At 37.0% G+C, this 23,966-nt stretch overlaps 1 protein-coding gene across 1 annotated transcript in view; it reads right to left on the reverse strand.

Moving 5' to 3' along the window:
- The window catches only part of aqr (aquarius intron-binding spliceosomal factor), a 69,392-nt gene that overhangs the window by 6,802 nt on the left and 38,624 nt on the right, over positions 1–23,966 (reverse strand). Inside the window, exons 26-32 of the mRNA XM_084096706.1 lie at positions 20,276–20,485; positions 16,736–16,873; positions 15,153–15,224; positions 13,768–13,955; positions 12,853–13,024; positions 8,190–8,360; positions 1,216–1,301 (exon numbers count right to left, since the gene is read on the reverse strand). Coding sequence (XP_083952832.1) covers positions 1,216–1,301; positions 8,190–8,360; positions 12,853–13,024; positions 13,768–13,955; positions 15,153–15,224; positions 16,736–16,873; positions 20,276–20,485 — 1,037 coding nt within the window. The remainder of the gene's footprint in view (positions 1–1,215; positions 1,302–8,189; positions 8,361–12,852; positions 13,025–13,767; positions 13,956–15,152; positions 15,225–16,735; positions 16,874–20,275; positions 20,486–23,966) is intronic.

Raw genomic sequence — 23,966 nt, forward strand, 5'->3', positions numbered from 1 at the left:
ATAGCAGTTGAATGAATGATAGCGTGAACATCTACTGTAGCGAAGCCAAAGGATGACGGAAAAAACTGAAGTTGCGTTAATTGCATTAAATATTTTTAACGCGCTAAAATAGTAATTTATAATAATAAAATAATAATTGTACAAAATTGCATGCGTTCATGCGTTTAACAGCCCTAAATTACAGTAAAGAAAATGGTTCCTTTTATGGTTTTAGTTTTGGTTAACGATAATAACCCTGCTGTAGATCCATCATTAGGAAGGGTTTGGGGTCACTGCTACGATACAGACTAGAGGTCTTCATGGGTCCACTTGGATCCGCAAACCCGAGGTCAGAGGTCAAAAAGCTATAGGATGTAATAAGGTTACAGTGGTGAGTGACTGACATTTTAGCACTTAATGAACAGACAGCGACTCAAGCACATCGCCATATACTTGCACGTTCATGTAAAGAACGCATAGAAAAGAAATAAACGTTTGTAATCTTGCACAGGTCGCCGCATCACGTTTTCTTTTGCGCGCAGAAGCCGGTTATATAGCGTTGCAGTCAACACTAGCGGATCCATGATTTATTAGGCTTTAGGTTACATTTTTCTATCAAGCTTATTCTTAATTCTTATCAAGCTTATTTTTCCAATCCACTGCTCACAGTTGAAAGCTGAATTCAGAAATCACATGGCAGGCAGGCAATAATATTAAGTATTAATAAATAATGTAAATAATGTAAAAGAACGGAGCAGCAGACCAGATCTGTCTCCAGGCCGTTTATATTCGGCTCGGGTTTGGAAAAAATTGCCGTCAGGTCTAATTTTAGCGGGTCTGTCTCGGTAATATAAAAGAATATTAATGCAAAACGGGTACGGGTAAGAAGTGATACGGGTCGGGTTGGGTCAGGTACAGATCTCTCATATAGAGAGCTAGAGTACAACTTACAAATAAAATCAAAAATAATAAAAATAAAAATAAAAATCACTGTTTTTCCTCAAATTTAATAGTTGCATTTAGGAATTGTGTAATTACATTGTTAGTGTAGCTAATAATTAATAATTTAAACATAAAAAAAGGTTTTGAATATGTCTTGGTCTGTTTAAAAAGTGATTTGTTTTGTAACATTACAACTACTTTATAGCAAAGTCATTTTTGTCATTTTAAAGCGATTCATTGTTACTTTAAACAACACTTTTAAACATGCATGAAATAATTGGAGTTAGTGCTCACCTCAAATGTCCTACGGCTTTAGTGCGGACCAGTGAGAGAATGATGTAATCGTTCTGTTGACCCTGAAACCTGTCCACCGTTGTCACCTACAACACATCAGACAGTTTTAAAAACAGGTCATCTCAGTATCCAGGGTTCCCACACCTCAGTTAACCTCAAATTCAAGGACCTTTCAAGGACTTTCCAGGTCCAATACCCTCAGATTCAAGGACCTAACCCTCTGGTCCTCTTCATTTAGGGGTCACACTTGGCTCCGTCGCGGTCAAAAGTGACTGAAGCCTTGAAATGTAACTTCTTTTTTTTCCAGGAAAAAAATGTAATATATTTTTGTTCAATAATATTTTTTGATTATTATTTAGAATTTTGAAGGGATTTTATGATACTATGCAATATTTATACAATTTTTATGAGCTATTTTTCCATTAGAACTAATATATATTTTTTTATATAAATGCAATATTTCACATTAAAATAGAGTGGAGGCCTTTAAAATCCATTTTGAGAAAAGTGAGACGAGTGAGAAAAGTGCCATCTGGAGGTGTTCAAAAAATAAAAACTTGTAATCAACTGTATAGCTCCCTACGGTATATAAAGGCTAGGACGGCTTGAGGGAGAGTAAATCATGGGCTAACTTTCATTTTAAAGTGAACTACCCCTTTAACGTAACACGTAATTGCGCGTAACTAATGTAAATCAAGCAAGCTAGTGTGCATAGGCCACGAAGTGTTGGCGAAATAACACATTAGCGGACCGGAGGGAATAATATGGATTTTTTTCCAGAAAACTTCTTGCACAAATTAAGCAAGCACTTTCAAGGACTTGTATCTATTATGTTTGTTTTCAAAAACTTTCTAGGGCCTTGAATTTTTAATTCTTTTTTCAGATTCACAAACTTTCAAGGATTTCAAGGACCCATGGGAACCCTGAGTGTCTCTTTCTCCCATTTAATGAGGGTTTATTTGAATTGAAGACAATGTCCTGGTGTGACCAGATTCCTGAAGTCATGGACTGTCAACTCATCCGGTTGAAGTGCAAATCAGATTGAAACTCTCACGCACATCTGATACCCCTTTTCCACTAGAACGGTTCGCGTTCTGGAGCCTGTTCTCGGCCAGGCGAACTGGAGCCTGTCGCAAACCAGCCGTGTGTTTCCACAGACGTGAGGAACAAACACTGACATAACACTGCTATGTGTCGTTTACGTGACAATAGCAAGTCTAAATAAACCACCAGTGTTTGTGCTGGCAGTGCGGCACTGTTTTGCTGTTCAAGTCAAGTCACCTTCATTTATACAGCGCTTTTAACAATATAGATAGTTTGAAAGCAGCTTTACAGTGGTAATATGGCATTAAAGTAACAGAGATTGTTTAGGCTTTACAGCAGCTCTAGACTAAAGTTATTACCCAGCTAAAGTTAGTTTTTGATTGATTCACTTCCATTGCAAAGATCATTAGTTATTAACTAGGGGCCGCTAACACGACACCGTTTTAACTGAAGACAGAAAACTTTTAATGTGTTCTGGCCGTTCATTTGCACGACAACAGTGTTTAGGGCTCGAGAACACAAACTGTGAAACAGGTTCAAAGGTGAAAATTTGTAAAAAACATTATCATCTCCGTGTAAACTTCAAAAACGCGAATCCATGAAAACGCTGACGGTGTGCACATGCGTATTACGTGTTCAGTCTATAGGTATGCATGTTTGAATACATTTCTTACAAATTGACATCAGCAAATTACTTGTCTGGCCTCAATAATACAGAACTTTTAGTCGTTTCTGCATTTCCATGTGAACTGGAATCATTTTGACAGCGTTTTATCTGTACAGAGGTAAAGGGAAGGGAAGGGAAGGAGGCCTTCACAGGGGAGAGACTAGGCACTTCAGGACTGCGTTGTCGCCGTGTTCAGGCGCAGGTCCTTCATCAGATCCAGATGTGGCCTGGATCCGGCGGTAAACCTCGGGATAAACAGAGACTAACCGGGAGTGATTCTAGCGAACTAAACTGACGGTGCTATTATCTGTAAGCGTTGATTCACTCACTGGGTCTCTCTCGCATACATAGTTTTATATATTTAGATATAAAGAGCCATATGGTGCAATGTTATTAGTTTGCTCAATGGCAGCATTTCTCCGCCCCGTTCTGTTTGAGACCAGTACGTTTTTAGGGCCGGAGTTGAACTGATCTTTTCGGGCCTGAACCACCTTTCCTGCAGTGGGACGGTTCGAGGATGCACACAGACCGGGAACCATGACGCGTCAAAGGAGAGAACGTGAGTGTGCATCTCAGAAAGAGATCAAATCAGCAGGACGACGCTTCGGAGAACACAAGAGTAAGAGAGTAATTCCCATGACAATATTTCTATTACATTCTTTAATATGTTAGACTGCATATTTTCACTTGTACCTTAAAGTTGGAAAAATCAAGTCAAGACAAATGTATTTATATAGAGAAATTAACTCAAAATCAGGCAGTTGAGATGTGAACCAAATCTGGGTCTGGTCATGACATCTGATAGCAGTGACAAGTGTTGTATTTCATTTCCTGTGGCTGAGTGTTAAATTAGGCTGGTGTCTCATTATAATTCTGCTCTCCTCGGTCTCGGTTGCTAGAGCGCTGCCTCTCAGCAGATGGTGCCCAATGTGAAATTTATCAGCGAGTCTCGGGGAACGTGGACACGTGCTCTTTGCCCGCTCAATACATGATGTGCATACTCAAGTGAGAGTGGCCCATTTCTGTACTGAAGAAATGTTAAATGCTAATGAGGGACTGGGATGATCTCATCCGCACCCGGAGCGTCCAGATAACCCCTGCATGCAAATACAGTCCTTTACACACATGCTATCAGACTGAGTCTGCTGCTTTCTTCAGGAGAGACGGCCACCGATGATTATCAAAACATATCTTAAAGGGATAGACAAATAAGAAAATTCGGGCTTCATTTACTAAACCTCATGTGTCACTACTAGTGGTCCATGAAGTATATTAATCAAGTAATGGTAATTGCAGGTAAAAATAAGCTGTTGTAAGTCAGTTCAGTGTTGATTTAATGTAGTTCAAACGAATAACGTCATTATCCTGCACAATTTAGTTCAAGTATTTTTCCTCATCCAATTGTGTCAAACTGATAATATTACTGTATATTGAGCGTCAAACCACTTCAGAAGACTTTCAATGTAATGCACAAATCGTGTATCATGGACTACTTTTATGGCCCCATTCACTTCCACTGTGTGAAAAAGAGCAGGTTAGACACTGTTAAAGGCAGAGTGTGTAAGTTTCACCACTAGAGGTCGCTTATTCAAAACAATAAATGCGTAGCTTGATGACGGCGTGTATGAGTGGAGAGAGGACCAGACGTGAGACTCTTTACGTTGATGTTTTCATTAGTCTTATGCTGTAATCGATCGCTGATATCAGGTACAATTAATGGCAAATTTTCTCAAGGAAAACAAATCTCTTCACTAATGCTGTAAACTATGGGAGTCAGTTGTAACCTATAGGCTTCATTAGCCTACTATAATATTAAAAATGAACTGATTTGTATACAAACACTTCAATTACACTTATTTATTTTTTGAATAATAAAGTTATATGAAATATAAACATTTAAATGGTGGCTGCCATAAAAACTTGCCAGATTTATTCAAACATACATTAAATATTGAAGAACATTAAAAATTATAATGAATATGTAATATGGTGCATATATTTAGCAACATGCTCCTCTCTAGAGTTAATTGTTCTCGCTGACTGACGAGTTTATGGTCACTGGATATGGTTTTTCTGAGGTAAATGTGACGTTACATGACATTGTTTACAAGCTGTTTTACTGACGTCTTTCCACGGTTGAAACACGGATTGAGCGATTCCATGTGACGATACGGATTTGTTGTACTCTACAGGGTACCCCCAGGATCCTTCAACTTAAATTCAAGGCTTTTTAAGACCTTTTTAATACCATTTCAAATGAAATTCAATGCCAACTTCGTACCAATTCCGACAGAAGTATGAGGGGAAAATGTCAAATCTGTATACATTTTAAACCCTAAAAAATAATTATGTACAAGTAGACTACTTGAATTAAATAAAACATTTTATTTAAATAATCAGTCATATTTAATATATACGCAACAGCGTTGTAGCGCACACGTGTGTAGGCCAATGTTAATTTTGGCAGCCATTTTTGATTTAGTCAGTCTTCATCTTCAGATGAAAATGCTTATTGGTCTTAGTCACATTTGAGTCATTCTGCCTTTCATAGTTTGTTGACGAAATGTGTTTGCATTTTTTGTCAACTTTTAGTCATTACTTTTAGTCAAACTGCAGTAACTTTAATTTTGGTAGCTATTTTATATGTAGTCTTTAGACAGAAAATGTCATAATTATTCTCTCTAGGCCAATTCAATTAAGCTTATGAGAAATTAAAATTAAGCTAACAGGCTGTATTGACATTGCACTCTTTAGCAGTAGCACTTGTGCAATTCTACATATCCCTTTTCCTTTGTTCTCCAATTTTTTAGAGTGCCGTAACTCTTCCACATCTTTCCATTAAGGGACAATATTTGCCCCAATTAAACGATTTTTCCATTTCATTTTTCACCTTTATAATACCTTTAAAAAATAAATAATGCTTTAAATAAAACAATGTTCAATAAATATGCAATGTTAAAAAACTTTTAATATTAATAAAAATGTGATATTAAAATCACCAGTAGGTGGCGGTAACTCACTGTCTTTGTCAAAGCCACAGATTTTGTTGCAAAATAGAGCAATAAGCCTGACAATACTGTTTAAAATGTAGTACATCACTTAATGTTCCCCCCTTTTTTTTTCCACTGTTGTATAAAATCAATGTCACATTTGAAATCGTGTGGATAGTCGGGAAACATTGCATTCTTGCTCGTATAATGATCAATATTAAAAACACTGCTGTATATCAGCCTGTATTTTGATCGCAGATTTAGTCGCACAAACAGCGCAAGCGGCTCGTGACAGAACACAGACCGACTGAATGACACTTTAATTTAAGTAGAAAATCTCAAATGAAGATCGCTGAACTCCAGCTTGTCTGTGTTTTCAGATCATCCGCGCTTCTTCAACAATGTAGAGAGAGCGCGCGTGCATGGTTGTGGCCAGATACTACTAAAAAGACCGGGTAGAAAACATGTTCTTTTAACAGAAAAGCTCTGATTAGTAACCATCGTAACCGGTGCGCACGCTTTCACGCGTTCTGCTATGACGTGGAGCGCGAGGTGCACTCAACGTTACGCGACTAATTTTTAATTAGTCTACATTAGTAACAGTTAATTTTGTTACGGTATGAACTTAATCATAGAAAAGGCAAACAAATCTAAGACCTTTGTAACGAAATCCAAGACTTTGTATACCAAATTCAAGGCTTTTAAGGCCTTAATTTGAGATGATCAAATTTAAGACTTTTTCAATGCTTTTAAGATCCCGCGGGTACCCTGACTCTATCTTTAACACACTTTCAGATGCTCATTCATGTTTATTTTGTGCTGTAACTGGTGTTATTAATGCGGAGGAGAAGATCATGTGCTTCTCTTGAGCTGAGCCAGAGCGATCTCACGCCACAGCGCCAAAACGCTATTTATGTTTTTAAATTTCGTAATTTGAAATCTGAGACTTTGTTTCATATCAATAGTAACAAACCACAAATATTATTGCGATTTATTGGATGGGATGCGCGCTACAATGTTCCATTCATTCATCAACTGAACACAGGATGACTAATCGATTCTTGGGATTTAAGAATCGATATCAGTTCGTAAAAATGAGAATTGATTAAAAAAGAGAAATCTATATATTTTTTAATTATGTCAATTAAAGTAACATTTGCCGGGTTCCACCTCCTCCTTCCCTGAACTTTGTTACAGTTACATTTGATCACTTATATTGATTTCAAATAAATATATATTATAATGAAATAGCCGTGAGTGCTGAATTACTACTCACACAGGTCACTTTATCTGACGAATTAAAATTGTGGAGTAAAGCAGCAATATTTTACTTGGTCAAAACAATCATAAAAAATACATTTTAATGTGTGTTTAAAGTTATGTTATAACGTTACTCCGTCCAATCGCTCGGCGGCTGCTTGAGACACTTGTTGCACTGCAGTAAAGCCAGATCGATATTACAATATCATATTAATAAATTCTGGATGGCTTGTGTTGCTAAATGGCATGCAGTTAATTTTAGGAAGTAAGAAGTAAAACCCTTGGAAATCAAGGGCAACATGATTATGACGTCATTGACAGGCGAAGCAATGACACGGTCCGTTACAGCGGCTAAAATTGGGACAATGTAAGCACACAACTGAACAAAATATATAACACCGTGCTAGTGTTATTTTGGATATTTTGTGGCTTTAAATTCCTCCCTTCGTGTTCCACATAAGAAGGTCATACGGGTGAGTAAATGATGACTTTCCTTTAAATTGAATTTTCTACTATGTCTCCCAAAGGCAACGAGATTCTTTTGCGGTCTTGAAAGCTCATAAACGAAATGTCTGTGCAAACTGTATTGGTTTATTTATTTGGTTTGTGCTCACTCGTGTCTTTAATGAAACGGCTGATAGAAACCACTGCAGGATCAATTTGCACTGTTGTACAATTCTGACAGACTGTTAGCAACACTTCGACCAAACACCAGCCAGCAGGACACGCTTTAGTGAGTCTGTCTGCCAATCACAATGAAGAACAAGCTAAAGCAAACCTGTCCACTGCTGCAAAAGAGGGAAAATAGTGAATACAGGGCAGAAAAAAGTCATTTAGAGCACAGGACAGCGTGATACAGGACAAGCTGCTCACACACATTAATCAAATGCAGCAATTCCCACTGCAGTTCACTCGGCCACACAGAAGCTTCTACCCGTATGATGGTCTCGAAGGTGAAATACACACTTCTGAAGGTAAAACATGAAGGAAATCCTCATCTTAGTTGGTCTTACTTTATTGGGCTGCCCGAAGAATGAGTTGTTGGCACATCTCTGGTTGATGACGTCTCGTATCAGATGCTTCTGGCCGTTGTAGGTGGTCAGTATGCTGATGCGTTCAGCAGGATATCCCAGCAAACGCATGTACATGAACAGCGCCACTGAATACTCGGCCTCTGCCAGATTCTACAAAGACAAACACACACACAGGTTACATGGATTCAACATCTCTCACTATACAGTTAATAATGTCACTGCTGACCATCTCAACCTTATAAAGCCTACTGGATCATACCTGAAACGCAAATTACCAACATGATCAAAACTTTGCTTCTGTCTCTGACTGATAGTTTAGACTGTTTTATCAAGTAAAAGTCTTTCAGTATAATTGTACAAACGTCCTCCTTCAGCTCGAGCTTCACGTGTCTTTGTGTCAAATCTGACCTGATTTATCAAGGAAACGCAAGAATAACTTTGATATTGTTAGTGATAGTTCAAGATTAACTTTTACTGGATTGAAGCAACAAAGATGAACTTTTTTTATATTAATTTAAAACAAAAATCATGTTCAAATGTGAGTCTCAAATACAATCATCCGGCTTTTGAGGAAGGTTTATTTGTTCATCTCTCAATCATCATTGCATTTTATGTTTTAAAACTGCAGAGCTTTGATCATAAAACTAAGCATTTAAATATCATCTTACTCTCAGACATAATTGGCAGATTTAGAGTGACGACTGATATTGACATCATTTTATGCAAGTATATACTATACGGTTACAAAGATCTCATTGATTTATATTACAAGCATCAGAATTTCCTCTTACTTTTCGGCCATATAAATATCAGCATCTGCACCAAACTGCATATTTTTGCTCAGTTTGGGGCTCTGAATAAAAACTGTGCTTTTCTTCCCCCTGGAGTTTGAGCTCTATATTCTCACTATATCAGATGACATTCACCAGCAACTTTATTAGATATACCTGCTCAAATCTACCCTGGAAATCTCGCGAGAGTTGAATTTGCTCGGCGTCGAGTAATGTTGCTCATTAAATATGCCCTTGTATCCGAGCTGCACCAATCACATCGGGTTATCTGATATATGTGGGCCCGAGGCGACATGATGACAGCGCTGTGACGTTGAGTCATTAGTAAACATTGCAAGATGGCTATGGATGAACACCAGTTGTTTGAAACGGCTTTGGCCGCTACAATGAACGAGTTAGACTTGGCTTTTTATCTAAAAGAGGAACAGAAGACGCCGCTCGAATCGTTCCTTTGAAAGAAGGGCGTTTTTACTGTTTTGCCGACCAGATACGGCAAGAGTCTAATCTACCAGTTAGCTCTGCTGGTAAGCGTATGGGGCTTGTTGTGATTGGTCGTAGTGTTATCCAATTGCTTGCAGTGAGATTTTCAAATGCATGCTTGGTGCCGCCCCTCGAGCTGGCCGATCTTCATTAGTCGACGCCAGACCATTAATCTTTCAGATTTAGGTCTGGATTTCCAGGCTAGTTCATATGCACTTTAACACAAATATCTAATCAGCCAATCACATGGAAAACTGAGCATCAGAATGAGGAAGAAAGGTGATATAAGTGACTTGGTTGTTCGTGCCAGACGTATTTCAGAAACTGCTGATCTACTGTGATTTTCACACACAACCATCTCTAGGGTTTACAGAGAACGGCCCGAAACAGATCCAGAAAATATCCAGTAAGTGGCAGTTCTGTGGGGGAAATGTTTTGTTGATGCCAGAGGTCAGAGGAGAAGTGCCAGACTGGTAAAAAATAAATAAATAAATAAATAATTCGGACAATTATTTCACATGTCAGGCTTTACAAGGTTAAGATTTAACATTTACAATGTTTTCAATAAATGTTTTATTTGATTTGTTTATAATGTTGACATGAGGGTGAGAGCAAATGACGACAGAATAGGTTTAGAGTTGATCTGGGCGTTATTTCACACACACAAAAAGAGAAAGCAAGAACGTTAAACAGAGAAGACTGACTGATCATGGTTAACATCATTGATTATCGGAGTGAGCTGCTTCAGGAATCACATGCTCTTTTAAAGGACAGCAGGTCAATGTTGCACCATAAACCAATTAAAGATGCTTGGAGCATGAGGAAACACAGCCTGAGCTCATTCCACCGCAGTGTAAAGACACACAATAACCATGAGTGGTCCCACTGTATTCATCTATGGCTTCACATTGAGCCCAGTGGCTGATGGGTAATTGGACATCTGATTAGTACTTGAATTAACACAGGAGAACATGCATGTTCAGCATGTGCACACTAGTGAACATTCAGATACAAAGTCTGAATGCGTTTACAATCTTATATGCAATAACATCTTTTTTTGTTTGAAAAGATTTAAATGACTATATTATAAACATTATATAAAGCTCACCAGATCATGTGCAGTAAATGAGGACTAGTTTTAGCTCTTTATTTTCATCTTATTCAAATGATTTTTTATAATTAGTTATACTTTCTGAAGTTGAAGTGCCTAAGTTTGACCGGCGTATTTTCTAGAAGCACGTGAATACTAAATACTAAAACCGGACAACCCAAACAGGAACATATGTAAACATATTTCTTTCTAGGTTAACTAATAATCTGTTGATCATTATATAATGTCATAGTGTTTAATGTCATAATGTTTTATTTTTATTATTTCAATTATCAAAAAACGTTACCACTCATGAAGTGTTACCAATAACCCTAAAAATAAAGTGAAAAGACATTAATTTAACTATTCTCTTAACCTAATTTGACTATCAAAAATGTTTGAACATTCAGTATTGTTCAAATTTGTCCTGATTACTTTTTTTTATATATTACAATCATATTTACGAGTACATGCATATCAGTGTCTAGTAGGTGGAAGATCTCTGAACTTTAAAAGGCCACTGCTGAGAAGGCAACAGCACCAGTAGGACACTAATAAGGGAACAAGCTTACTAATAAGAGATGCTCCTTCAGCGGCTGCAAGCACTGACTGCGCAAACAATGGCCTTCTTATTGCTCTGTGAGAGGCTAATTCATACGGCCCATTAGATGTGCGCGCGAGTGTGCGTGTGTGTTGGCATGGATACTGTAATGAGGACAATTCTCTCCAGGATCCTAGTAAACAGTAGCCGGGGCACATAGCCGGACTCATGTGACACACACACACACACACACCGCATGCCGTACGCTCGTCACTTAGGAACAATGAGCTTCAACATTAATCTGCCGGGATTCACTAAAAAATCCATGTCGTGAAAGTCATGCCAAGCCCTTTTTTCAAGGTGTTTCTTCAAATACATGCCTTTTTTATGTCCCAGTTGAGTTTTGTACATGACGGTCATATTGAAACTTTATTCCATGCCTTCAAATAAACTTTTGCTATTTTTGCCTTTAATCTACATATATTTCTTCTTTTTTTCTCTTGTTCCAAACCCAAACTGTCAATTAAAAATGTTACATTATTCAATAATCTAATGATCTAAACAAAAAGAGTTAAAACAAACCATTTAGCTATTTATGGTGTGAATATCAATTTTATTTTCAGAAATTGTTACATTTTTAGAGAAAAACTAGTGATGCATAGAAACAATTTTTTTTAACCTAAACTAAAGTTTTCATTTAGCTGATTTAATAATCAATTAAACTGATTTATTTAATAATTAGCACGGAAATAAAAACATAAATATTTAAACTGCACACAAGATAATTAAATTTCTACTTCGATTCATTGTTGAAATATTAACATTTAAATGGTGGTTGTAACAATAATGTGTCTTCATGACAGATTTATTCTTCATTAAATAATGAAGATAAGCAAAAAATATGTAATACAGTATAATTTTTTTAGAATTTGAAATTCATATCATATGTAACAAAGCATCCAGTGATTATTGGATGACAGGAGCGCTACAAATAATGTTCAGTTTTATTTACGCGTCAACTGAAAACAGCAGAGGCTAAAAGATCTCGGTTCATCAAAATCAAGATAGATTAAAATCCAGAAATCAATATTGTCTGCTGGGCTGAGAGGTTTACCTGTTGTAGCTGATCAACTTTGTTCACGAAACCGTCAAAACACGCCACCGCGAGTTTAATTAAACGTCAAAGAAATATTGGCAGCACTTCACTTAAACCCTTTATGTCTTATAAATGTATTCATAATGTACATAATAACGCATTATATCTTTTCATAAATAATTGTAACTAAAGTTAAACTGCATTACAATATTTGAAATTTGAAAATATAGATTTTTACATCTGAAATTGGTCGTTTGTCATGCATTTTAATGTATTATACTTTCTAAAGTATTATAATGCATTATAACAGTGGTTACAATTATTTATGAGATCATACATGGTGCATTACAAAGCATAATTACTGCATTTAAATACTTTTATTATGCATTATGAATTAAAGTGTTAAAATCTCTAATAAAATATATTAAATAAAATTAAAGAGCATAACTTCTTTGTCTGTGTCATTTACAAATGATGAAAAAAGTGTGAAATTATTATTTATTTGTTTTTAAGATAAAAATGTTCACTTCCTCCACAGAATGAAGGATGATTTTTGAGACATGCTGGAAAGGACTGGTTTCTGATGGTTCAGGGGAGAAAGGAAGACTCTTGTGATCCATGTGTGTGTCATATAACACGCTCACCTGATAGAAGTATGGGTTGGGTTCTGATTCACCCACGCCGTTGAAGTCCTCCACGTTCACGAGCTGGAAGTCGTATGTGAATCCGGGGTTGGGTGACTGGAACTCGGGCTGGAGCTGAACATGAGGGAGGTTCCCCAGCTGCTTATAGCGCCAGTTATACAGGTTACACAGACTGCCAGAGAGAGAGAGAGCCAAAATAGGACACTTCAGATGAACAAGTGGATCTGAGGACACAGTCGCTCTGAAACCTAGTGAGCGTCTAACTAAACAGCATGATAAGGCATCGTAGTTGCACACCAGAAAGGAAGACAGCATCATGTTGCCTTCTAAGATAATGTGCTTTGGATTCCAAGTTAAAATGAGCAACAACAAAAAAATAAAAAATAATTCAGGATCATCTGCAGTGCAGTGTAAAAAGAAAACATCAAGATGGCGGACGAGTTGAGAAATTAATGAACCGTAAACAGAAAATTTCATCAAAATCCTACTAGTAATAATAAGAAATAGTTTAATATAATAATAAAAAATGTACCAAATTTACTATTTTATCAAATGTGTACTTTCTGTGTGTTATATGTGTGTTGCTGTTCATTAGAATGTGGTCTACAAGAAGAAACATTTTCAAGTTATTTTAGTATTATTTGTATACTATTATTAGTTAGTATTATTTGCATTTATCAATATGTTGAATAATAAAGTAATAAAGCGTTAGTTTTAGTCATTTTAGTACTTCAGCTTATTTTGCTTCAGTTACTTGGCAAGGCAACATTTCAAAGTTTAAACTTTACATTTAATATTTATATATTATTTCAGCTTTATTTCAACTAGAGAAAATTATTTTTAATAGTATTAGTTAACACAATAACATTATGTGTGATTGTTTGGTGGAGAGATTCAGGAACCCATCGGACTGACCTGGCCCGCGCTCTGCCCTGGGCGTCCAGGTCTACGGTGGGCACACCCAGACGCACGAACCGGGTGAAAAGCGACTGCTCCATGTTGGAATATTTCTGAAAGGCCATGTTCTTGATGACAGGAGGCAACTGATGATGATCACCAATCATAATCCAGCGCTTGAGTCGACTGTAGCCGTCCTCTGGGTTCTGTGTGACACAAGGGCAGAACATTTGTGAAATTTAGTGTGGAAAACATGATTACTTCTAACAAGATGTTTAGTATATTTTATTTTTGCATTAAAGTGCCCCCATAATGCTTTTTCGAATATGACCTTTCATGTAGTGTGTAATATAATGGTTTGTAAATGTAAAAGGTCTGCAAAGTTTTAAAGATTAATGTGCACTACATATAAAAAAATGGTCTCCTAAAAGAAAGAAGCGATTCTGAACTGCCTGAAACGAGTCGTCAGAAATTCCAGTCTCACTTCCTGTTATATATCTTCGTAACATATGCACAATGCCAGCCTGTAGTCTTCATTGGCTGCCTGCGGGCTTTCTGACCAATCAGAGCAGAGTAGACCAATCACAACAGACTGGGTCATCTGACCAATCAGAGCAGAGTAGACCAATCACAACAGACTGGGCCATCTGACCAATCAGAGCAGAGTAGACCAATCACAACAGACTGGGCCATCTGACCAATCAGAGCAGAGTAGACCAATCACAACAGACTGGGCCATCTGCCCAATCAGAGCAGAGTAGACCAATCACAACAGACTGGGCCATCTGACCAATCAGAGCAGAGTAGACCAATCACAACAGACTGGGTCATCTGACCAATCAGAGCAGAGTAGACCAATCACAACAGCCTGAGCCATCTGACCAATCAGAGCAGAGTAGACCAATCACAACAGCCTGAGCCATCTGACCAATCAGAGCAGAGTAGACCAATCACAACAGACTGGGTCATCTGACCAATCAGAGCAGAGTAGACCAATCACAACAGACTGGGCCATCTGCCCAATCAGAGCAGAGTAGACCAATCACAACAGACTGGGCCATCTGACCAATCAGAGCAGAGTAGACCAATCACAACAGACTGGGCCATCTGACCAATCAGAGCAGAGTAGACCAATCACAACAGACTGGGCCATCTGACCAATCAGAGCAGAGTAGACCAATCACAACAGACTGGGCCATCTGACCAATCAGAGCACAGCAGGCTCTCGGAAAGGAGGAGCTTAGAGATACAGAATCTTCAAACAAACATTTTCGGTTGCATAACTTTTGCATTAATCATTTAGAGTTTAATTTAATGCGATGGCTGTGTGGTTGAAATGAAGGTTCCTCTAATTTGAACATTATATAACTATATAATAATAATAAACAAAAACAGTGTGGTACCTGTAGCAGTAGAGGGATGAAGGTCTCGATCTCCAGGATCTGAGCTGCCTCCTCCATCAGGATGTTATCGTACTGGAGAAAGATCACGCGAGTCAGTATTAAGGCAGCAGACATTAATGTGAAGTGTTTACTTGCACATTTACTGTAGTAAATCAGTTAATTCCAGGGTTCCTATACATTTCCCATTTCAACATTCCAGACTCAAATTTCCAAACTTCTCTGTAGATGTTCAGACAATATTTAACATAAATGGTTCATATTTATGTTAAAAATTATATTAATTATGTTATTGCTAATTATGTTAGCTTTATATTTGGTACAGTCATCTGTAAATATTTTTTTTAATTGATTTTCTCAAACATATAAAGCCCCTAAAATTATTATTATAATTTTTTTAAACAGACTTCTGCATGCACACGAGAAACTTTTTCCCGCCCTCAAGAAACTATTCACTTGGGCACTGTAATTGTTTGCGTGCTTACGCATTACAGTTTCTAGATTTATATATACTATAACTTATTTCCTTTATGTGTCACTGCCATTTTGCTATGAAGAAAATGAGAGCAAGGACGCACATGAATTAACAGAGATCTATTTGCTCAAAATCTGGCTTTCCTTAAGGTAGTACCTCTAATACAAGACTCAGTGTCCTATTTTACAGCCTCTGTGGCGGCGGAGAAACCATGCCACGAAATGAGCTGATGGCACAATACGCCAGTGTCCTATTTGCCAAGTTCAAAGGTCTATAAAAAAAGACTGGTACTGTGAAAAAGTGTTCAATATTTGGGTTTGGTTAGAGCAGTATGTCATATTTCAAGGCTTTAGGTCTGCTTTAACACACACTCTGTGGCGGCCAAGAAACCACACCGTGAAATGGGCTGATGGTGCAATAGGTGGCTCAGTGTGCACCGTGTTAATGGTTTCTCTTGTGCACACGGAAGTCTGTATATTTTTTATTTTTGCAAAGGTCCTTTTAGAGGCTCTGTAATACGGTACTAAGAATATCGTGAGAAGAAACCAAAAAACACTTATAACCTGCAATTTTGCATAATGAAAAGGTGCACCTTGAACTCATTCAGTGTGTTTGACGATCACTAAATAATCACTAAACAGCTGCCATGAAAACACCTTGTACGATACATTTATTTTCATTACATTCTCAATTTTCTATTGTAGAAAACGAAATGGGTGCAATAGTCTGGAAACGCAAATATTTTTCCATACTCTGCTTTCTTTTTTCCATACTTTTCCAGACCTGGAAATGTATCAAATCAAATTCCATACTTTTCCAAATTGCGTAGGAACCCTGTAATTCAGATCATAATAAGGAACTGGTTTTAGATACACATACACCAAGTCAAATGTTTGGAATTACAAATCCAAACTCTCGGTGTACATTTGTGGTTGTCTGCTGATTCTGTTTATTTTATTGATCTCGTCTTTGTCAAATGCAGCATTGTTTATGATTCCAACATGTCACCCAATCAAAAATGGCTTGAAACTTTTTAAACCTGGTTTAACTAAACTATAAAAAGAAATGGTTGAAGAGGACGATGTGTTCGTGAGTCACATGGCACTGATACCTTGAAGCCGAGCTCCACCAGGTCGTGGCGTTTGAGCGCGGCGTGTGTGCAGGTCATGGCGATGATCTTGGCCTCTTTCACCAGCAGGTATTTGGATCGGTCCAGCCCGCTGCGCAACAGCTCAAAAGCCCTGAACTCCTGCAGGAGAGAAGAAGAAGCCTTTATGAACACATCAGTGCTAAAAACACACACTAACACGCTCAAAACACGTTGCTCATTTGACTCAAATCACACAAAAATCCCCCAATACACCAGGGTAAAAACAGCATGCAATGACGGAACCTTTTGACAAAATATAAAATAAAGGTTGCATGTGTTTTTTGTTGAGTATCATATTTGATACATCAGGGTTTTATGGCTCATGTAGTCTGATATAGTGAGAATATGAAGCTCATACTTGAGGAAAAACACCTCAAATATATTTTGAGGCTCGAATTAGCAAAAACATACAATTTGGTGCAGATGCTGATATTAATATAGACAAAAAGTAAGTTAAAATTCTGATGCTTGTAATGTAAATCAATGAGATCTTTATAACAGTACAGCAGATACTTACATAAAACTATATAAATATTAGTTGTCGTCACTATATCTGCCAATAATATGCCTTACTTAAGAGTAAAATGATATTTAAATGCTTTGTTTTATTATCAAAGCTTGTAGTTTAAAACATAATGCAATGCAATACAATGATGATTGAAAGATGAAGAAATAAACCTTCCTCAAAAGCCTGATGATCATATTTGATACTCACATTTGAACATAAAAAAAGGTGTATGGATAATCAAATAAACCTAAGTTGCTTTAGTGTTCATCTTGAAATATTACAAACAACATACAAGTTACTAAAGAAAATCTGTAAAAACAGGCTTTTCAGCTAATTTTGATTACATTTATAATTTAGATGAATTAGAAATGTGCATATCCAATACAGCACAGCAGGTGTTATCAGGTTAAAGGGGGGGTTGATTATGATTTCACTTTTTTAACTTTAGTTAGTGTGTAATGTTGCTGTTTGAGCATAAACAACATCTGCAAAGTTACGACACTCAAAGTTCAAACCAAAGGGAGATATTTGCTTTTAAAGAAATTGCTTTGTAAGGACTACAACAAACGGCTGGTAGAGACTACACGAGCTTCCTCCGGGGTTAGTGACATCACCAACCCTAAAATTTACATGAACCCCGCCCCCGGAACACGATTTATAGATTATCAAAGACAGAATATGCTAATCAATGACTAGAAGATAACTACACATAAGCTGCATAAATTCATCAACTAACCATTCAGAAATGTTGTCTACATGTTGTCACTTCTTGAGTCTCTCCATCATTGTCTGACATTGTCTGAAATGTTCAGTGCATGTCTGTGTGAGGTAAAAGGACACGAGCTCTTGAAGCTCCACCCCCTGTGCTGGGAGCAGCAGCTCATTTGCATTTAAAGGGACAGACACAAAAACGGCGTGTTTTTGCTCATCAAAAAGTGACAATTTTAACATGCTAAATAAAAATATCTGTAGGGCATTTTGAGCTAAAACTTCACATACACACTCTGGGGACATCAGAGACTTGTAATGTAAGTCACCACAATATTTTGAATGACTGAATTTCACAAGATGAGGTTGGTGTCAGAACATCCATTAGAGGTGATTGTGTTTCTTTCTACTTCCTGTCATTTGTTAGAAACAGCATCTTTGGTTTCTTCTCGAGATGGGCGGCACACTCAGATATTGAGTATCTGTTTCTGTTCGATAGTGGCTCGGATCTGTGCAGTGAAGAGAAGTTAACCCAGCTGGATATTTTCAGGACTGTGTCCATTGGGAAATGAATATTTGATGCGCTTCTGCATTAATATTAAACCCATCAAAGCATTCAATATTGATGAGGCAGTTTTTTTTAACCCTGAGTCTTCAGCAGTGACGGCTGAGGGACAGTGATGCTCAGACAGACTCAAACACACACATGCACAGCAGCATTGTGGCTATGATGACGCACAACTTTATTACAGGAACGTGTCTTTGTTGTCAGCAGATCAACACAAAGGATGAAAGGATGAGAAATCAACATCAAAGAAGAGGGCATCCCAGAATAACGGGCCTTAAAGGAGGCGAGGGAGATAATTATTGATGGATTTATCTTCATGAATGAACAAACATTAGGCTTAGACCATGCTCTGTTCAAAGCAGACATGGGCAAACTATGTATTTAAAGAGGACCTATTAAGCTTTTGTCCATGTTCATCTTTCTTTAGTGTGTAATGTTGCTGTTTGAGCATGAAAAAGCTCTGCAAAGGGAGTTATTCTCTACATCAGTGTCAGTGTTTCTGAACTCCCTGAAAACGGCTCCATTGTAGTCTTGAGTTTCTTCCGGGAACGAAAACGTCTCAATATTCCTCATTTCAATAATTAATACGCAGAATAAAGGGGCGGGGCCTGGTTGAGTTAGTTAATAGTGTGTTGAAACTGCCGGTTATGGTAACGGAGGAGACATTTCCCAAACAAACTCGAAGCACTCGACCAATCACAACACACTGATCCAGCCGTCCAATCAGAGCACAGTGTGCTTTTCAGAAGGAGGGGCTTCATAGAGAAACTAAACAGAGTGTTACTGACAGACTGGGAGGAGAGGAGTGGCAACACGTGGGAAAATAATGTTTTTTTTTGGTAACATTCAAGCATGAAACCCTATTCTAGTGGAGCCCAAAAACAACATCAAGACTCAATAGGTCCTCTTTAATGGCAGTCGTATTGGGCATTGGCTATTTTTAATTGAATACTCGTCAAATCTGACAAGTCACTAAAAAAAAGAACTCGCTTTGGCATAATTACATTAAACTTTGCATGTAACCATTCTCTGACAATAACAATTTGGTGACAGCGACACCTATTGGTCAAAAGTAATGAGTAATGAATATTTTTTTCAAATTATTATCAGGGATGACATGTATTAAATGTACATGTAACAGACCTTCTGGTGTTGTGCTTTGCCCTGTAATTGCTGCTTGCAACTACATTAATTATGATTTATAAATTAAATGATTTACCCCCCACTGTTTTTATATTGTTCTATTATAAATCTTTATTTAAGATAAACTGTCCCTTACCCAAAAAACTGACTTTTCCCATCTATTTAGAGTGTGATTAGTGAGTTTTTATTGATTAGTAATTATTTTTACATTTGATTATTCCATTTCTGTATTATTTCTTACTTGAATGCCTCTGTTAAATAGAAAAATGAAAAAAAAAAAGTAAAGAACTGTTAATTTAATTTCTTTCTCATAATGTATTTGTTCTACTGTTTTAATAATAACAATAAAATAACAAAAATAATTATATTGTAATTATTAATAACAATTATTATTAATAAAATATTTGGAGGAAAAGATGCATCAAGAATTGTTTTATAATCGAATCATTACCCTCTGAATCGAATCGAATTGTGGGGCAAGAGAAGACTCACACCTCTATGTGAAGTGTAGGATAAAAAGCTAAAAAAGTACATAAACATAATTAATTTAATTGTAGCTCTGGTCCAGCCGTACCTCTAGCTGTGTGAAGATCTTGCGTATGTGGCGGTAGCAGCCCTCAGCGATGTCCATGTCCTCCTGGTACGACTGGCCTTTGAACACTGGCTGAGGAGCATTGGAGAAGTACTTGTGGAAGGGGAAGTGTGATGCCACGTCCTCCACCGGCACCTCTCGGCTGGGCTTTGGCTTCACTTTACTCATGTATTCCTCCCAACGAGAGATTACCTACGACACGAGAGACAGACAGACAGATAAGATCAGCGCCTGAGGATTTCATGGGCAGAACTCATTAACAGCGCATCAATGGACAAACAGCCTTGTCGCAATCCACACTTAATTAGTACAACACGCGTTTCGCTGTAATCTCTGTGATCTGAGTTAATGGCCCGTAAGGATCCCCCCCGAGGCGCTGATATGAATCTACAGACCACAGCATGATGTATCGAACCACAGAGAGCGATAAGATGAACACAAATGAAAGCAGGCCTGTGTGAAACCGCTGCCTAGATTCACAGATCAGTGCTTCTCAACCTTCCTGACTCTAAACGGGGTCGTACACCGTTCACAACAATATTTGAAGGCCCCCAAACCCTAGTTTTGTGTTCAAAACTTAAAGGTTAGTTCACCCAAAAAATGAAAATTCTGTCATTAATTCCTCACCCTCATGTCGTTCCAAACCCTTAAGACTTTCGTTCATCTTCTGAACACAAATGAAGATCTTTTGAATCAAATCTGAGAGATTTCTGTCCCTCCATTGACAGCTACGCAACTAACACTTCAAAAAGTTCATTAAGAGATCTAACTAATCCGTAAAACTACGGATAAAACTAATCCATATGAATTGAGCGGTTTAGTCCAAATTTTCTGAAGAGATGCTATAGCTTTATATGATGAACAGATTGAATTTAGACTTTTATTCACATTTAAAAATTGATCAGCGAACATAAACAGAAGCTCAAACTAATCTGCTTGATGCGCGAGAACAAACCTCATTGGTTCCTGCAGAAGCTCAAACCTGCTGCGTAACATGAGAATGAACCTCATTGGTTCTTGCTGAAGCTCAAACGTGCTGCGTAACACGAGAATGAACCTCATTGGTTCTCATTGAAGCTCAAACGTGCTGCGTAACACGAGAATGAACCTCATTGGTTCTCATTGAAGCTCAAACGTGCTGCGTAACATGAGAATGAACCTCATTGGTTCTTGCTGAAGCTCAAACGTGCTGAGTAACATGAGAATGAACCTCATTGGTTCTTGCTGAAGCTCAAACGTGCTGCGTAACATGAGAATGAACCTCATTGGTTCTTGCTGAAGCTCAAACGTGCTGCGTAACACGAGAATGAACCTCATTGGTTCTTGCTGAAGCTCAAACGTGCTGCGTAACACGAGAATGAACCTCATTGGTCAAGCGATTGGTCTGTTTACCACAACTGATGTGTGAGTTGATGAATGTTAATATGTCATTAAAAGCCTAAATTCAATCTGTTCTCTCCAGAAAATTGTGGACTAAACCACTTAATTCATACGGATTAGTTTTACGATCTCTTTATGAACTTTTTGAAGCATCAAAGTGGTAGTTGCGTAGCTTTCAATGGAGGGACAGAAAGTTCTCAGATTTCATCAAAAATATCTTCAATTTGTGTTCCGAAGATGAACGAAAGTCTTACGGGTTTGGAACGATGAAAAACAGTTGTTGAGGGGGTGAATTAACTGATTTCATCTTATCTGCAGTATCTTATCCATCTTTTTCCATAAAGAGCTTACTGTATTTAGATTAAGACAAACAAATCATTTCATATCATAAGGTTGTGCTACCAACAATCCTTATCTGTCAGTTTGACTGAATGAGCTGTAAAATCTCCTTAATTTTCTATTTTCAAGAATAACAACATTTTAATGTGCCGTGGTTTAACAAGAACATCTATGGCTAGAGCTCTTTTCAGTCGCTGCATTGCTCATTCTTTTCCTCCTGATTATTTTCTTTATTCCCCATGTATTCTGCCTTAACAGTATGAAAAAAGGACAGCATTTGTGGTCTGCTCGCAGATATATCCCATTAATAATTCACTGGAATGCACTAAGAATCTCTTGTTTTTCTCCCCAAATCCTGGCGTCTCTTTCAAGGTTTGTTTTCACACGGATGCTTTAAAATGTAATAGCCTTTTCACTTCTAATCCCTGTTAGCAGCATTTACTGGAAGGCTTCTAAAGCAGGTAAATACAATATTTATTATCTGTTAAAATGATGGAGAGAAGAACTTTGAATATTATCATTCAATGCTCAAGTTTCTGAACATTTTTGATTAAGGCAACGTATGTTACATAATACAGACAAACTCAGGAAAAAAAGAAACATCCCTTTTTCAGGATACTGTAAATCAAAAGAAGCTTCACAGATCTTTATTGGACGGTGTTTAAGCTAAGTTTTTCATGCTTGGTCAGTGAACCATAAACAATTTTTTGCACATGTGGAACAGTCCTTAAGACACTAACAGTTTAAAGGGAGTAGACAATTACGGTCACAGTTACAATAACTTAGGACACTAAAGAACCCTTTCTACTACTTCTGAAAAACACCAGGAGAAATATGTCCAGTAGGGATGTAACGGTACATGTATTTGTCCTGAACCGTACGGTACGGACGCCATGGTTCGGTGCACGACAAATACATTTAGTCACAGACGATCCACACTCAATATATTTAATTTTCAAATTATTATTAATTTCTGTTTTAGCAAACATTATTTAAAATTCAAATAAATTTAATTTCAGCAAATGTAACGCATGTGATTAACTAAACAGTGTGATGTGACGTACAGTAGTGGCCAAAAGTGATGTCTGGAGGGGATGTTTGCTTTTAAAGACCTTAGAAAAAAGTTTGATTAAAATATCAGCTACAGGTTTTATTTCACTATGCAATAAAAAAAAAAAGCTCTAAGGAAAATTCCTTTATTGAATTTAATTACTCATTAATACTTCATTGGTTCTCTCTTGCAGCGTTTTCATATTAGCATGTGTTTATATATATATATATACACACAGTACCAGTCAAAAGTTTGGAAACATTACTATTTTTAATGTTTTTGAAAGAAGTCTCTTATGCTCATCAAGCCTGCAGTTAAAAAAACAAAAAAAAACAAAAAAAAACAGTAATATTATGAAATATTATTACAATTTAAAATAATGGTTCTTTTTTTTAATATACTTTAAAATGTAATTTATTTTTGTGATGCAAAGCTGAATTTTCATCAGCAAGTACTCCAGTCTTTGGTGTCTTATGATCCTTCAGAAATCATTCTAATATGATGATTTATGATCAGTGTTGGAAACAGTTGTGCTGCTTAATATTTTTTTTATAACCTGAGATACTTTTTTCAGGATTATTTGATGAATAAAAAGTTAAAAAGAACTGTATTTATTTAGAATAGAAATCTTTTGTAACAATATACACTACCGTTCAAAAGTTTGGGAACAATAATAACTTTTTTTTTTAAAAGAAATTAGTACTTTAATTCAACAAGAATGCGTTAAATTGATAAAAGGTGATGGTAACGATTTATATTGTTAGAAATGTTTTTATTTTGAATAAATGCTGTTTTTATGAATAAATGCTGTTAATGTTTTACTCATCAATGAATCCTGAAAAAAGTATTCCAAAAAAATATATTAAACAGCACAACTGTTTCCATCATTGATAATAACTGAGT

The sequence above is a fragment of the Abramis brama genome, assembly GCF_963993115.1.
Source record: "Abramis brama genome assembly, chromosome: 21".
In the NCBI taxonomy this organism is placed as follows: domain Eukaryota; kingdom Metazoa; phylum Chordata; class Actinopteri; order Cypriniformes; family Leuciscidae; genus Abramis; species Abramis brama.